At 39.5% G+C, this 15,951-nt stretch overlaps 1 protein-coding gene across 19 annotated transcripts in view; it reads right to left on the bottom strand.

The window, feature by feature from the left end:
* Ppp1r12b (protein phosphatase 1 regulatory subunit 12B) overlaps positions 1 to 15,951 on the bottom strand; it is a 230,773-nt gene that overhangs the window by 95,558 nt on the left and 119,264 nt on the right. For all 19 annotated transcript variants that reach the window (XR_015444226.1, XR_015444225.1, XR_015444224.1 and 16 more), the window contains 4 exons: positions 9,172 to 9,375; positions 6,566 to 6,755; positions 6,367 to 6,479; positions 5,239 to 5,280 (listed from right to left, as the gene is read on the bottom strand). Coding sequence is in view for 14 of the 19 variants with exons in the window: in XM_087193894.1 (XP_087050020.1) it covers positions 5,239 to 5,280; positions 6,367 to 6,479; positions 6,566 to 6,755; positions 9,172 to 9,375 (549 nt within the window). In the remaining 5 variants the exon portion in view is untranslated. The remainder of the gene's footprint in view (positions 1 to 5,238; positions 5,281 to 6,366; positions 6,480 to 6,565; positions 6,756 to 9,171; positions 9,376 to 15,951) is intronic.

Below are 15,951 nucleotides of genomic sequence, written 5' to 3'. Positions count from 1 at the left end.
CCTTTTGAATGAAAGAATAAGAAGACATAAGAGGGAAGGCAGGACAACATGGAAAATGCATTTAGTGGTTTTGGTATTAGAAATATTTCTGGGGCATTTATTTTTTGTTAAAGTTTAAAATCAAGCTTTGCAAACAAATTTCAGCTGTGTTCTTTTATTTATTTAGTTTGAAAACCTTACATTTAATTGCTTAGAATACAATACTAACAGATCTTGCCACTAGCATTTCACCAGTATCTAGGACAGGTACCTTGACATCCATGAAACAATAACTCCTTAATAGTATTTCCTTTACCAGTGCATTTTGAGGGATGATTAGTAATCCTGTCTACTAGTTCCATTCAGGAATAGGATAGCTCCACTGCCAATTTTGAGGGTAAGGTTTTAGTGGTTTTGTTCAGATTAAGTACCACTTTCTCTGCAGAAGCTTTTTTTTTTGGTGCCGGGGATCGAACTTGGGACCTTGCGCTTGCAAAGCAAGCGGCGGAACCACTGAGCTAAATCCCCAGCCCAAAGTACCACTTTCTTTTCCTAAAGCAACAGAGATTCTGCAAAGAGTTGGGTGGGGAACATTTTCCTGATAAAAGTATGAAAATTCATACTTCCTGACCAGTATAGCTACCCACCTATGTCAAAGACAGCAGAAGCATGCTGATGCTCTCTCTACCCACTGAATCTCGATACTCTGAGTAGGCTTTTAAGTTGTCCTTCAAGAAGATGTTCCTTCACTCAAGGAGGTGAGATGCTACTAGCAAGTCAATTCGAAAATGTAACCTGCTGAGTAAAAAAACCAAATGGGTGAATGGGGTGTGAAAATGGATATAAATCCTAATTTCTGGTCTGCTTCACTAAAAGATTCCTCAATGAAGGGAACGGTCACTTAGCAGAGGTTTTACATCCTCAAATAATTATTAACTTCTTTGGGCTGCAGTTTCCTTAACTTTGAAATGATGTTTCTAAACCAAGTTATTTATAAATTCCCTTCTAATTCTATGATATCAAAAGTTGGGGTGCAGCCAGGCCTGGTGCTGCATACCTGTAATCCCAACACTCAGGAGGCTGAGGCATGAAGATCACTAAGAGTTCAAGGCTATCCTGGGCTATGTAGTGAGTTCATGTCCAGCCAGAACTACACAGTAAGACCATGTCTTCAAAACAAAACAAAACAACCTAAAAAACAAATGGAAGGCAAATACCATTAGCTACACTGAACTGGGTTCTTCAACAATTCCTTTAAAACAAAAGTACTTAAGTCTTTAGCTCAGCTTCGTTAGAGCACTATTCTGTTGCATATCAACATCTTTTCTGTTGACCACTTGTGCCCTCTAGTGATAAATTTAATTATACAACAGAATTGGTTTGGGAAACAAGGCTGCTCCAGAGAAATAAATGGGGGTAGGGGGACACAGTAAATAAAGCTCTACATAAAGCAGAAGGAAGGAAGGCCAAAAACAGGGGGAAGAGGGGAAGGAAACGGTCATCACCTGCCATGTTGTCACTGACTGTTCCTTCCGCAGCAAACACTCTATGTCATTCTACTACATTAAGTTCCCACCTTGTCTGTAGTTTTGCTTTCCACAGTTTTAGTTACCTATACTGTAGTCAGCTGCTGTCTGGAAATATTAAATGAAAATTTCACAATAACTCATGATTTTAAAATTGTGTGATGATGTTCTCAGTATGTGATGAAACTTCCTGCCATCCTGCTCTGTGCTGTCTGTGATGTGAATCACTGCCCTGCTCGGCATATCTACACTGTACATTCTACTGCCTGTTCGTCATTTAATAACCTTCTTGGACATCAGATCAATTGTTAAGGCATAAGTGTTTGTGTTCAAGTAGCCTGTATTTTATTTATAACCTTGAAGCGCAAGAGTAGTAATGCTGCTTTTATTAAAGTACATTAATATAACAACTGTATTTTATTACTGTTGTTAATACTTACTATGCCTAACTTATAAAATAAACTATCACAGGTATGAATATATAGGAAAAAGTGTGGTGTATATATAAGGTTTGGCATTATATGCAGTTTTAGGCATCTCTTGGAGGTTTGGCAAAGTATCCCTCATGGATAAGGGAGACTACTCTATAGTAAAGAAAACATCAAACATACTCTTGAATATAAAAGCATACTTGAATCATTCAGGCATGATTGAAGTAACCTCTTCTTCAAATTAAGATTCAGATTCAGTTTCTTTTTCACTTAGCAAGACAAAGAATATCTTAAGATTTCCGGAGAATGTCATATACCTGATGTGGATGATGAAACAGAATTGTTTTGAACACATCTGTCAAGGAGGTGCAAAATATCAAATTATACATTCTCTGGTCTCGCTGGCTGATGATTTACCAGTAGGGATGAGTTTTGACTAAAACCACGGACTATGTTGGGCTGAAGCCAGGCCCCCAGTCTTTTCATCGTGTTCCCTGCTCCTCATGTCACTTGCAGAACAATGCCTGCCTGGCCTCATCATCTGCTCTATAGAGAGCAACCACCAGGGCCATTCCTGGCTATGAATCTTTTACATTTTGTTTACATTTTTCTAGATGGATAAAAAAGGAAATGGATTTCATGATATCAATAGAGATTTAGGTTAAACAATAGAAAAGCCTTCTTAACCATGTTATTACTGACATATGGGTGACAAATTAAAGAATCTTCTTTTGAAATCTTTAAAAAGCAGGGGAAAACTCCATACATACTTAAAATTATTTTAGCTCTCACCCTCACTAGAGGCATAAGACAAAGATAATATTGAAGTTTCCCCTCTACCCTTAATTATTACAGGATTATTCCATATATACAAACAAACAAGCAATGTTAACCAATAGTTAAAGAAATCAGAAGAATGGTTGCCTTTTAAGACAAAATTGATTGGAAAGGGGAATGAGAGAACTTTTTTTTTTTTGGTACCAGGGATCAAACTCGGGACCTTGCGCATCCAAGGCAGGTGGTCGAACCACTGAACTAAATCCTCGGCCCGAGAGAACTTTTTACAGTGACAGAAAAGTTCTGTATCTTGATTTGGGTGGTGGTTATATTTGTATATGTCAATGCCAAAACTCACTAGGTGGTACATTTAAAATCTATGCATTTTATTGACAAGTTACATCTCAGTTTTTAAAAAAAGGTATCTGAGTCTTGGGATGAGTGAACTTTAAAAATAACAGATACCATCATTCTTAAGGAGTGGGCTAGGAGAGAAAAGGGAGCTGGTATAACCACAATAGCAGATAAAATTTTCCTGAGCCAAAACCAAGAAGGAAAATAACTGCCCAGGCCTCTTGGCAGTATTTACACTGATTACTAACAGTGACATTTCAGTGGAATCCCCCTCCTCTGACTGGTTCAACTTGTTGCTGCAGAGCTAAGTCAAGTCTACTGTCTGATGGATGGACATGAAAGTACGGAAGAGAAAGTGAACACAATATTTTAAGATTTTGCTGGTTATCTTGAAGTAGAGTTGCAGCAATTTACACTGGGCCGTCACCAGGTATGTTGCTCGGTGGGCCCATAGAGACAATGGCTTTACACCTGCTAGCATCTGAAGACAGGGCTCAGAGGAGAGAAACAGATAAAAGTTTCATTGAAATAAATAAACTGGAGCAATGAAGCAAGCCAATATAAGACTAACAAAAAGGATTTGTCACTCTGTGTTGACTCAGCCTTTCTTTCTGCAGAACCATGAATGGGGCTAGAGACTGGAACCCAGAATGTGCTTGTGCCGACCCCCACGGACCTGCATATGTTCAAGTCACCAGTCTAGAGGCAACAGTCTGCTCATTATCCTTTTAGATTCACAATGGAGTCTGCTTGACACATAGGAAACATTTGTAGATGCCTTGAGCAACTGAAAGAGTGAACTATTTTTCAGCCTGACAAATGACTTTCATGTCAAACCTCAAGTCCCCGCTTTTCCTTACCAACCAGAAACTTTACTAATTTTAAGTCAATGGTTCTAAAATGAAGTTTTCTGAGAGGCTCTACATCAAGATCATCTTAATTTTCCTTACTTGGTAGCCTAGGCTAGATTTTCCAGTGCCAAGAAGTTTATAAGAACAGAGACAAAGATTTTCACTTGAAAAAAAGAATTCTATGACAACAAAACCATCCTTATTGCAACTCCTTGGATTTAAATGGCCTGTATAAGCCTCTAGGGATTATGTTCTATTTCAATGCTCTGTAATCTATTACTCAAATTCTCACTTTAACTATAGTTCCCCAAAGAAACTTCCTATACTCTTCCTGACCCTGAAAGCCTTTCTTGGCCCCTTAAAGAATCTAAGAGTTGCTACTGTTTGGATATGTGCAAACACACACACAGGCATTTCTTCCCCAAGGGAACCTTTAGGCGCTATTTCCACATTATACGACTCATCTTTGTGAAGTGGCCTTAGCTTTAACCAAGGGTATGCAATTTTCACTTATGTTACCATTAGTCATTATGAATACTGCTTTTAGGAAAGACACTATTGATTGCTTAGGGCTAATATATAGGCAGGTCAGTGACAATATACTACCTCTGTACCTATAATTAGTTAATGATTTTCAGTATGTTATTAGGTATATTCCGAGAACTATCAAGTACAAAAAGGCAATAACTTACATATAATTTAAAATAGAAAGGCATATGTATTTTAATTAATTTAATCAAAATCAAATTCCTTCCTTACTGCAAAACAATACTGAGATGAAACCTCCATCATTCTACGGTGTCTGAGTAGTTCACAGGAACCTAGATTATCTTCAGGAACTCTGGGGACAGGCCTTTAACTGCAGAGAGGGATTTGATGCCAGGCTTCCAGAGATGGAGTTATAGGAGAATCTTATTTCAAAGTCAAATATAAATGACATTTAGACTGATATTTTACATTTGCCATATGTGGGTTCCTCTCTATTGATACACATTCATAAGGAAATTGATACCACTTTTTACTTTTCTTTCAAAGATTTCAAAATACTTTATATAACCCAGTAACATTCATGAGAGAAAAGGAGGCTATAATGGTGTTAGAGACTGGCAGGTGGGATAAATGGATGCTGGAAACTTGTCCAAGAGCAGGGCCTCATTACACCATATGAATCACCAACTAACACCTGCCACACCTCTCAGAGGAACGCCTGGCTTCAAACTCCCCAACACAAATCTGCACAGGCCCTGGCCTTCCATGAAAACTATGCATAAGAGCAAGACTGAGCCCTTACGGTTCAGTTCTCCCCGGCTTGTCACTTACCCATGTTTCTTTGACCTCTTCAGAATCACCAGCTTCATCCTCCTGAAAAAAAGGAGAAAGAAAAACAAGAGGATCATCTTGGAACGCAACAAGGTCAGTTCCTGTCAATTATTCATCGTCTTGGCAATTCAAATGTGGGCGATGAGAACTGACAGCCAAGTGTTGCTGTTATTGACACTTTCAACAGCCATCACAGGAGGGCAACTTAGAACATCACCTATAGAAAAAAATGTCAGATAACCAGGGAGAAAAAAGGCATCTTCAAGAAGAGAATTAACTTCATTTCTTTCATTTCTGTCAAAAGTTACCAGTTACAGGTTGGGGATGAAGCATGATGATAGAGTGCTTGAGTAGCACGTGCAACCCTTTAGGTTCCATCCCCAACACTGGGGGAAAAATGTTATCCATTTGTTTGGCCCTGTAAAAAGGAAATATTTTTATCTAAAAGATAGTTTCTAATAGATGACAGTTACTGTCTCACATCTCATCTCACTGACTAGATTTTATTGACTTTTCAAATGAATTACTGGTAACTAGGGGCCTTTGGTTCAGGTTACTGGGCACTTAATTTTTAAAATGTCAACAAGGCTGAGAGGATAGAGAACATGATATGGAGGAGGATGCATTCAAGTATTGAAGGTGTGTTTGTGGCTAATAGGTATTGGTGTATTTTTCTTTATTTAAAAGCCAAAGTTAATTTGTTTCATATTATTTATTTCCTTTTTCTTTTAAAAGAATACAATTGGGTCAAATGAACTTGTGTTAACTTACAGATTTTGAAATTCTTGTATCTCTCCTAAAATAGTCAGAATCTCTGTTTATATATGGTATTAAGATACTGTTGACTACATGAGTTTCCGAGACTTGTTACAGTTGTTTATATGATTACTTAAATCTCCAGGTTTTTAAAGATGTCATCAATTATTTATTGAATCCTCATGATATGCTCAGCACTATTCTGGGTCCTGGCCATCCAGGAGGAACATACCAAATGAGTCCCATACTAGTCGAGTCTTTCTTCTCTTTTCCTCAGTAACAACAGTTCTTGGCAATCTACAAGATTCATGGTATAATGAGGACTTTTTCTTTTGAACTCAACAGAAAAGATCAATGGACCAATGCACTTACATCCTTTGTCCAGAAGTTGATGCCCGTGCCTCTCCGACGTTCCCTGGGCCGCCTCCTCTCTCGGATGGACAGCCGATTAGAGGACTGATCATCCAAATCTGCTTCTTCACTCTCTGGCCACAGAGAAAACAAAATACGGATCTTAATAATCTGGGCATGTGCGCTGGGGAGCAGTGTGCATCTTTTAAACTCTACCCACCATTCTTGTCCATTTCCTTTGCAGTTACAGTGTTTGTGGCAGTCTCCGAAATCTCAGAATCAGGGACCGAAGATTTACTCGTCCGTAGCAGATGAGAACTGGTGTAAAGTGAGGGTCTTGACACAGAAGGAGACACCGGGGTTGTGGGTTTATCTGGCTGAGTTGGACACCTCAGTCGACGATAGACAGGCTGGAAATAATCCACAGAATAATGGCAGATTAATTCAAAATGGGTTTTTTTTTAAATTAAGAAGTTTATTAGTAGTTGACACTTGATCCTCAGCTATTGAATGGAACTAAAATTAGTTAATTAGCTAGCAGAAAACAGCTTCTGGGCTCCTACTCTGACCACACCATCATGCTGATAGCAGTCCAGGCAAATTACTCCTAAAATGACCAATGGGTACCACAGATAGCACTAAATATGTTAATAAAAATTCTTTTGATTTTGGAATGGAAAAGGAAGAATTATGGCCCCTTTAAGATGGAGTACTGAGAGCCAGTTTAACTAGGAAAATTATTATTATTATGTTATGTAGGAAAATTAAAAGCTCAGGAATATGAAGAAGCACAATATAGGAATCATCTGAGAACAAAGAACAAATATGAGAATTCTACCAATTTCTGAATACTCTCCAACTTGCCATAACAAGAGCTCCTGAAATGTTCATCATTTTTTTATGGTACTGGGAATTAAGTCAAGGCCTTATACATCTTAGGCAAGTGCTCTACCACTGAGCTACATACTCAGTCCCCTGAAACTTCTTTTAAATTCTCATTTTCACCTTTGAAATCTTTTTTTATGAGAGTTAAGACACAATTGACAATAATCTTAACTTGGTTTACTGAATACAGAGAGGTAAATTCTTAATACATATTAAGTTCGCAATGTATAAATTGTATTTTTTTTTTTATTTTTATTTTTTGAGGCACTGGCGATAGAACCCAGGGCCTTACACATGCTACCATGAGATTCTATATTTTTAAATTTATAAATTATAACGACAGAAGCAATAAAACAAAATAAGCTTTGGAATCTCAGCTTTATCATCTGTAACATAGGGATATAATATTGTCTTTAGACCAAATGGTAAGGATTTGGTAAGGAGCTAAGTATGTTAGGTGCTTAGCACAATACCAAGTAATAAATACTCAATAAATGGCAGCTTGTAAGACAAAATACACAACAGAACCTCAGTACTCGGAAACTAGCCATTCAGAGTTATAGCAAGAAACAGACTCCTTTATCCTATAACTACAGTGACCATAATATTTATCAGTCTATAATGGGACACTTTTGATAGTGCAAAGAAGGAGTAGTAATGATAATTACACAGAGACAACAGTTGCAATTTGAACCATCTTAGGTAAACCAGGAGTTACATTTGCCCTAAATATATCCTTTTAGCTGTGACTAAGAACTCCACTACAGAACTCAAACATAAATCAAATGTTCATCCCAATAGTGACCTCCAGGAATACTTTGTAAGGTCTTAAGTGTGCAGCAGTTTGGAGAGCATCAGTGGTCAAATCAGACTGTTATGGTTTAGATCTGAGGTATCCTGCAAAAGCTGAATGTGTTTGGAAGGTGAGTAGGTCGTGGGGCGCAATACTCACTGGTGGATTAATTTATTGATGAGTTCATAGCTGACTTGATGTGAGAAGGTGCTCCTGATTAGAGGTGGGTCACTGGGGACATGACTTGGAAGGGTGTATCTCTCTCCCTGGCTCTTCCGTTTGCTCTTCCTGCTTCCTGGCTGCCATGACATGAACACCTTTCTTCCATACCAGACCCTTCCAACCTACCAACCATGGACTGAAACCTCTAAACCTGTGAACCAAAGTAAACCTCTCCTCCTTTAAATTGTGAGTGTCAGGTATTGTGTCTCAGCAATGAGGAAAGTGACTAAGATAGATTTTCTGTGTTAAAATCCTTGCTTACCTACTCCTTAGGTATATGAAATATTAGGCAAGTTGTTCAACCTCTGTGACTCAACTTCCACATATAAAATTGAAAAGCAATGTCTACCTCAGAGGGTTGTTTGAGGATTAAATGAATTGATACACATAAAGTGCTTAAAATAGTATCTGGCATGAATACTCAATAAATGCTTGTATTTTGCTTTTATTTGCATTGTATTACCAATGACCTCTTATTTAGAAAATAAAGATTTTTATTAAAATGCATTAGTTAATTCCCAGACAGAAAAAGGCTAAAGACTGGCATCCTCTGAGTTCTTTCACATACACAGATTTACCAACTAAAGACTGCCATTAACAGTGTTTTGTTTTTCTTTCTGTGGTATTTGGAATTAAATCCAGGGCGTTCACACTGAGCTATACCTCCAGTCCTTTTTCATTTTTTATTTTGAGACAGGATCTCACTAGGTCACTAAGTTGCCCATGCTGAGCTCAAACTTGCGATCCTCCTGCATCACTCACCCAGATGCTGGGATTACAGGTGTGTGCTACCACTCCTAGCTTTAAACAGTGTTTTTAAAGAGTGGTGCACTGCAAAGGAGAACAGCACTTGAATTATCAGTGAGGAACAGATTCACCAAATTACCCTGCTTTCAGCACATTAACGGCACCCCAAACAAGCTTACCTCTTCATCCAGACTCTTGCTCCAAGGTTGCTGGCTCTCCCCAGCTTCCTTTGCCAGTACTGTTGAGGGGTCTTGCTTCTTGGTGCTCCCTTCCAGCCCTGCAATATCAGCAGGCTTCTCACTAGGCTGCTCTTGAGCTTGGCGCTCTGTCCTTGAACAGCTAAAAGTCCTTTCAGCTTCCTGAAGGTCTGTTAGGGTAACACCCTGGAAAGATATCACAAGATCAGGGCAATTTCATATTAACATGAATAACTCTTGAGGCATAAGCAGGGAAACTCCAAAAAGATCAGATAAAATTGTCAAATCTCAAATGAAGCTCTCAAAATGTACAATGTGGCATTTTAAGCCATATGTGCTTAAAATAAGCACTTCAGTGTGCAAAAAACCCAGGTCTGGGTCGAGGTGCATTTCCAATGTAAAACTTTAGCTTTCCCAATTTGATGTCCAGAAATAGGTCATCACTGATGTCTGCCTGGTATAGATGTACTTCTTCCACACCAAATGTTCTCAGTGTCTTTATTTGAACACTCTCTACCTGGTTCCAAGATCAAACAGTTAAAAAAAGAGATTCTCTGAATAGCAGATAATGGAAAAAGTTCATTTTACTCATAGAAAGTAAACAACTCAAAAAAGTGAAAATTTAGAGGTAGGCTAGAACAACAAACAAACAAATCCCCCTCAAAATGCTAGAGTAGCTTTACTCTAACATTTTCCCCAAGTAACTCCAGGAATCACACAGAGATGTTCCAACAATCAGTTCTCCTCCCAGGTTATTGAAGTAGCAGGACAGAAAAAAAACAAATGATGAGTCACTTCTAGCCGGGACAAAAGGAGTCAGGCAGAGAGCGAGACGACTCAAACTCAAGCAGTTACATGCTCAAGTCCTCGGAGCATGAAGTCCCCAAGCTGAAGGTAGTCGATTGGGTACCATATCTATATCTTACTTTAAAAAAATAAATTATTCATTTATTTATTCATTCTCTTAATAAAAATGAAGTGTCATTAAGCACTAAAACTACAAATACAAAACAAATGGCTACTGTCAAGGACTTTTTAACCTAGCAAAACTGAAAGAAAACAGATGAGGAAGTTGTGGACAGAAAAAATGGTAGACTGGTAAGGGGCTACAACTCAGCCTCTCCGAGATTTGGAATTCAGACATTGAAAAATAGAAACTAGGGAAAGAAAAAAGAGAAAGAGAAGAGGATTCCCAGGAACCAAGAAGGTTCTGACAGGAAAATTAAAAGCCATAGAGAAATTGGAGAGAACACAATGCAGAGAAGGGAAGAAAGTCACTGTACTTTCTCCCTGGCTCCCAGCTCCTGGCTCCTGGCTCCTAGCTCCTAGGAAAGGGAGACCAAACCTACAGAGACAAAGTGAATGCTGGGGCTCCAGGGGCCCCAGGAGAAATGGGATGCTGGAATGGACCCGCCACTGCTGTGATTTGCAGGAACAGCATAGGATTCTGCTCCCATGGGAGTCCTTTGACAGGCAACAGCTGGGGGATTCATCCTAATCTAAGGACCATCACATCCCTGGAGAGAGTGCTTGGTCAGATACCATTCCAGGAAAGGGTGAAGTGTTTGAACCCGGGACTCAGGCCATGGGACAGCTTTACTTCGGGGGTCCCAGTGTTCCCCTGGTTCTGAGACAGACATGGGAGACAGCCTTAGTCAGGAAGCAGGCTGGAAAGAGACCCCCTGAGGGATTTGAGCTAAAGGACAAAGGCCCCACTCCCATACCCAGAGGCCAGGCTCAGGCTGAGTTGCTCTGGATTTGAAAGACTGCATTGGCACTCTCACCCTTCACCTACTGCCTGCTGGTGCCTGCATCCAGAATGGATCTGAAGTCTGACTGCTTTATCTCTCAGCATGAGCAAGGACATGTCTTGAGTTGGTCACTGTCACAAAATTGTAGATCCAGAAAGAGAACCATGCATTTAAAAATCACAGAGAGCTCAGTGGTTCCGCTGCCTGCCTCGCAAGTGCAAGAACCTGAGTTCAATCCCTGGTACCAAACAAATAAACAAACAAAAATCACAGAGAAATGTGTTTGTGTGTATTTGTATGTGTGTGTGTGTGCATGTTTTTTTCCCTTTCTTCTTCACTAGTTTATTGGGGTTTGGGGAAAATTTCTTTGTCCTTTGTTCTTGCTTCTTTTTTCTATCTCTTTTCCTTCTTTTTTTTGGTACTGGGGATCGAACTCACGTCCTTGCGCTTGCGAGGCAGGCAGCAAAACCACTGAGCTAAATCCCCGGCCCTTTTCCTTCTTCTTTTATTTTTCCCTTCTTATCCCTTTTATTTTCCGTCCTCTAACTTTTTCTCTATTTTTATTCTCCATATAATTTTTCTCTTTTTTTCTTCTATTTCTTATCAGAATTTTTGTTCTATAAATATCTTTCTACTCACCAAAAAACATCCTTTGTCTTTCTTCTCTTCATATCCTACAGTTTAATGTTTTAAATTTTTCTTCTTAAAATATTTTGTTTGCATTTCCCAGTTTCCATCCCTCTTTATCTTTAATAGTATTACCATAAAGCTTTATTAATCTTTAGTTAACTCTAGAAAATTATTGTTGAATTCATTTCTACCATTAGCAGAGATATAGCAGTCACATTTAGAACATGGTAGCTGAAAGTAATACCTGGGTTGTCTTAGTGTTTATGTGGATTTCTTCTTTAGGGTTAAAGTGATACACAATTCATTCATATGGTATGGTAATAGCCAATTTGTCTTGGGTGATTCTACTGTAGCTGATTTGCTTGATACCAGGGTCTCATAACTGTCACTATTAATGGGTTTTCTCTATAAACCAACACTCAGATTACTTTTGTGACATTAATAGTACTACTCTAGATCCCAGAGAACTCAGTGTTGGGCCATTACATTGAATTGTACCTTCCCAAATTAACTAAGGCAGTTGGGCTTTGGGAAAGAGGCAAAAGATCATAGTTAGCCATGCCCAAAGTACATCACTGAAAAGTGACTGACTAAAGAGAACTCTATACTAACAACAAAGCCATGACACTATAAATGTCCACAAACCTCAGCACAAAACAAAAACAAATAATAGAAACGTGAGAAGACTAGGCAACCAAAATGCCTCCCAAAATTCACAATTCCGCCAAAGCAAATCCAGGGAACACTGAGGGGGAGAACAGCATAAGCCATACACCTAAATGACTCAAAAGGATAAGAGAAGAGGTTAGAAAACAGATCAAAGAAGTACTCAGCAGGATCACAGAAGATACAACTAAACAGATAATGGAAGTGTCTTAACTTTTCTCATTGCTGAGACAAAATACCCAACACCCAAAGTTAAAAGAGGAAAGGTTTATTTAGCTCACAGTTTGCAGAGGATTCAGTTCATAGTCAGCTGGCTCCAAGGCAGGGTGGCATGGCAGAGGGCCATGGCAGAGGAGAAACAGTTCATGGCAGGCAGAAGACAGCAAAAGCAAGCAAGCAAGTCACAAGCGACAATAGCAGCTTCTTTCTGCCCCTTTTATATTCTATCTAGGCTACATGGCTTAGGGCAGGTGCCAAACCAATCAGTGGACTAATATAGTAATCACACACCCTTAATCCCAGCATCACACATTCTAAATCCAGCTACCTCTGGAAAAGATCCACCTAGGACTGCATAAGGCTTTGTGGAGACATCTAGACACAGCCACAACATTTCACCCTTGGCCCCCCCAAAGACTCAAGCAAACCCCTTTATGCAAAAGGCAATTAGTTCATCTCTAAGAGTTGTCAAAGTCCTAACAGTGTCAGCATTGCTGAAAAAAGTCCAAGTCAAAGGTCTCCTGTGAAATTTAACCCAAACTCTTAGCTGCAAGCCTCTGTATGAAAGTTAAACATTTCCAATATACAACAGCACAAGATAAACTTTACCATCCCAAAAAGTACAAATAGGGGGATACAAAGGAATGAGATCAAAGCAAATCCAAAATCCAGCAGGGCAAACATTAAGTCCTGTAGTTCCATGTCCAGCATCCGAGGCAATTTGTGGCAAGATGCGAACTCCAAAGGGCTTTGGTGGCTCCTCTGCTAAGGCACTGCTGGTGGCTGCAGCTCCCATGGCTTCTCTCTTTGGCTGGTTCTGCTCCCTCCTTGCAGTTTTCCTCAGATGATCCATGTCTGGCTCTCCAAACTTCTAGAGTCTCTAATGCTTCTTGAGCTTCACACTCAGCTTCACACACTTCCCTCTCAGGGGCACACTGCCTAGCTTCCCAGGTATTCTTCTGAATTCTGGGTAGAAGCCTTCCTAATTGCACAAGTCTTGCATTCTGCATGGGGCGAAAACCAGCACCACATGGATGATGCTAAAGTCTGCCACTGGCTGGAGCCATAGCCAGACTTTCTTTTCTCTTGGCTATAAGTGTCAAGTGCCTGGATCACCAAGCACTCTGAAACTAATCCCAAAGAAAAAATTCTCTAGGCTGCTGCCATTCTGGAACACAGTGTTTTGGGGCTCTCTTCTCAAACAAAAGTCTTCACCTTTGCTACTCTGAGGCTTTAAAGGCTGCAGTCCTACTGGTTCTTGTGATGTCCTCGGGCCATTTTTTTCTGTAGTCTTCTTCTGAAATACCTGGCTTTTTCTTGCTAGTCTTTTCAGCAACCAATTTCTCCCAATTTGCATCTTTGAAGGCCGTAACTTCAGTGGAGCTTCCTTTCTGGTCAAACACACAACATTCTGAATCATTCTGCTGAGCTCTTTGCTCTTGATTCTCAACATAAATCTGGCCAAAAGCCCCCAAGAGTAGCCATGCCACTGCCTCAACATTAGGCTGCCTTGAAATTTCTTCTGCAAGATGAATTGATCTGCTGCCCTTAATCTCAGTCACAGGAAAAGTCTCAGGACACAAGTAAAATGCAAACAAACTTTCTGCCAAGGCATAATAAACATGTTCTGGAGTCCAACAGGCAATGCAGTCCTTTCTTCCCAACAGAAACCTCCTGAGCCTGGTCTTTACTGGCAGCATTTCTATCAGCATTCTGGTCTTCTGAGCTCTGACCAGAATCTCCCATCAAGTACTGCCTCAGGCATTCTAGGCCAGCTTTTCCAGGCATCTCTGAACCTTTCCAAACTCTTCCCACAAGCCAGTTCCAAAGTCTCCTGAACTACATGGTCAGGTATAGTCACAGCAGTGACCCCACTCCTGGTACCAAATTCTGTCTTTGTTACTTTTCTCTCATTTCTGAGACAAAATATCCAATACCCAATGTTTGTAGAGGCTCCCATCTATAACTGGCTGGCTCCAAGGCAGGATGGCATAGCAGAAGGGCATCACAGAAGAGAAACAGTTCATGGCAGGCAGAAGGCAAAACAAGCAAGTAACAAGTGAGCAACTCTGCCCCTTTTCTGTCCCTTATATTTTACCCAGGCTACCTGCCCTTAGGGTAGGCATTTAAGACTCACAGTCTTAATCCTAGAACACTTAATCCAATCATTAAACCATGAATTAATCCAGCATCACACACTCTAGATCCAGCCACCTCTTCAAAAGGCCACCTATCAGTGAATGAGGCTTTGAGGGGACATCTAGATGCAAGCCATAATAGAAAGTAACAACCAAAATGCTCCAGGAGCTTTCAGAAGATACTAATAAAAAGCTAGCTAAGTAAAACAATACAAAATATAAATGACCAGTTCAACTAAGATTTGGAGTCCATAAAATGGTTTCAATCTGAAATGCAGAAGATTAAAAATTATATTGAAAGTATAGGCAGCAGAAATGACCAATATGAGGACAGAATTTCAGAACTACAAAGAAGACAAGGATGGCTTCAAACATCAAATACTCAAAGATACCTTAAAAGCAATAAGAGAACATAAAAAATGGATCCAATAGCTGCTAGATGACAACAAAAGACTAATCTAAGAGTAAGTAGAATAAGTAAAAAATCAGAAGACAACACAAATGACATAAAAAACCTCCTCACAGAAATAATAGTAGAAAACTACCCAAATATAGGAAAAGAAATAAACACACTGATGAGTGAGGTAAATAGAACTCCAAATAACCATAACCAAAAGAGAACCTCCTCATGCTATATTATAATCAAAATACCAGAAGTCCATCACAGGGACAAATCCTAAATGCTTCAGAGAAAAGAAACAAATCACATAAAGATACACCCATTAGAATTACAGCAGACTTCTCAACACAAACCTTAAAGGGCAGGAGGGCTTGGAGTAGTGTTTTGAGACCTAAATGACAGCAAGTTCTAATCTCAACTTACATATCCTGGAAAATTTTCCTTCAAAATTGATGGTATTTCCATGACAAATAAGGTACTTCCACGACAAGGAACACCTCAAGAAATTCATGACCACCAAACCAGCATTGGAAAAAATTCTCAAGGATAACCTAGAAAGAGACAATGAAGCCAACAATGCCAATAAATAAAAAAGAATTGAATACACCTGGCAGGATGAGCGAAGGGGGGTGCAGGAGAGGGAGAGGAGAAGGAGGGGGAGGAGAAAATCAGCAACAGGAAAATGCAATGACAGGAATCAGTCATTACCTTTCAGTAATAGCTCTCAATGTATATGGTATCAATTCCCCAGTCAAAAGACACAGATTGGCAAAATGGACCAAAAAACAATAAACAGTATATAAGAAACACATTTAATTCAAAAAGAAATCCAGATTAAAAATCAAAGGATGAAAAACAGTATCTCAGGCAATGGGAACCCAGAAAAAAGCAAAAGTAGCTATCCTAATTTCAAACAAAGTAGATTTCAAGCCAAAACTGATCAGAAGAGACAAACAGG

This window comes from Heterocephalus glaber, unplaced genomic scaffold (assembly GCF_053883595.1).
Source record: "Heterocephalus glaber isolate CG9 unplaced genomic scaffold, H.glaber_assembly_v1.0 deba00001600, whole genome shotgun sequence".
Lineage (NCBI taxonomy): Eukaryota > Metazoa > Chordata > Mammalia > Rodentia > Bathyergidae > Heterocephalus > Heterocephalus glaber.
This window is presented reverse-complemented; position numbering and strand designations above follow the sequence as displayed.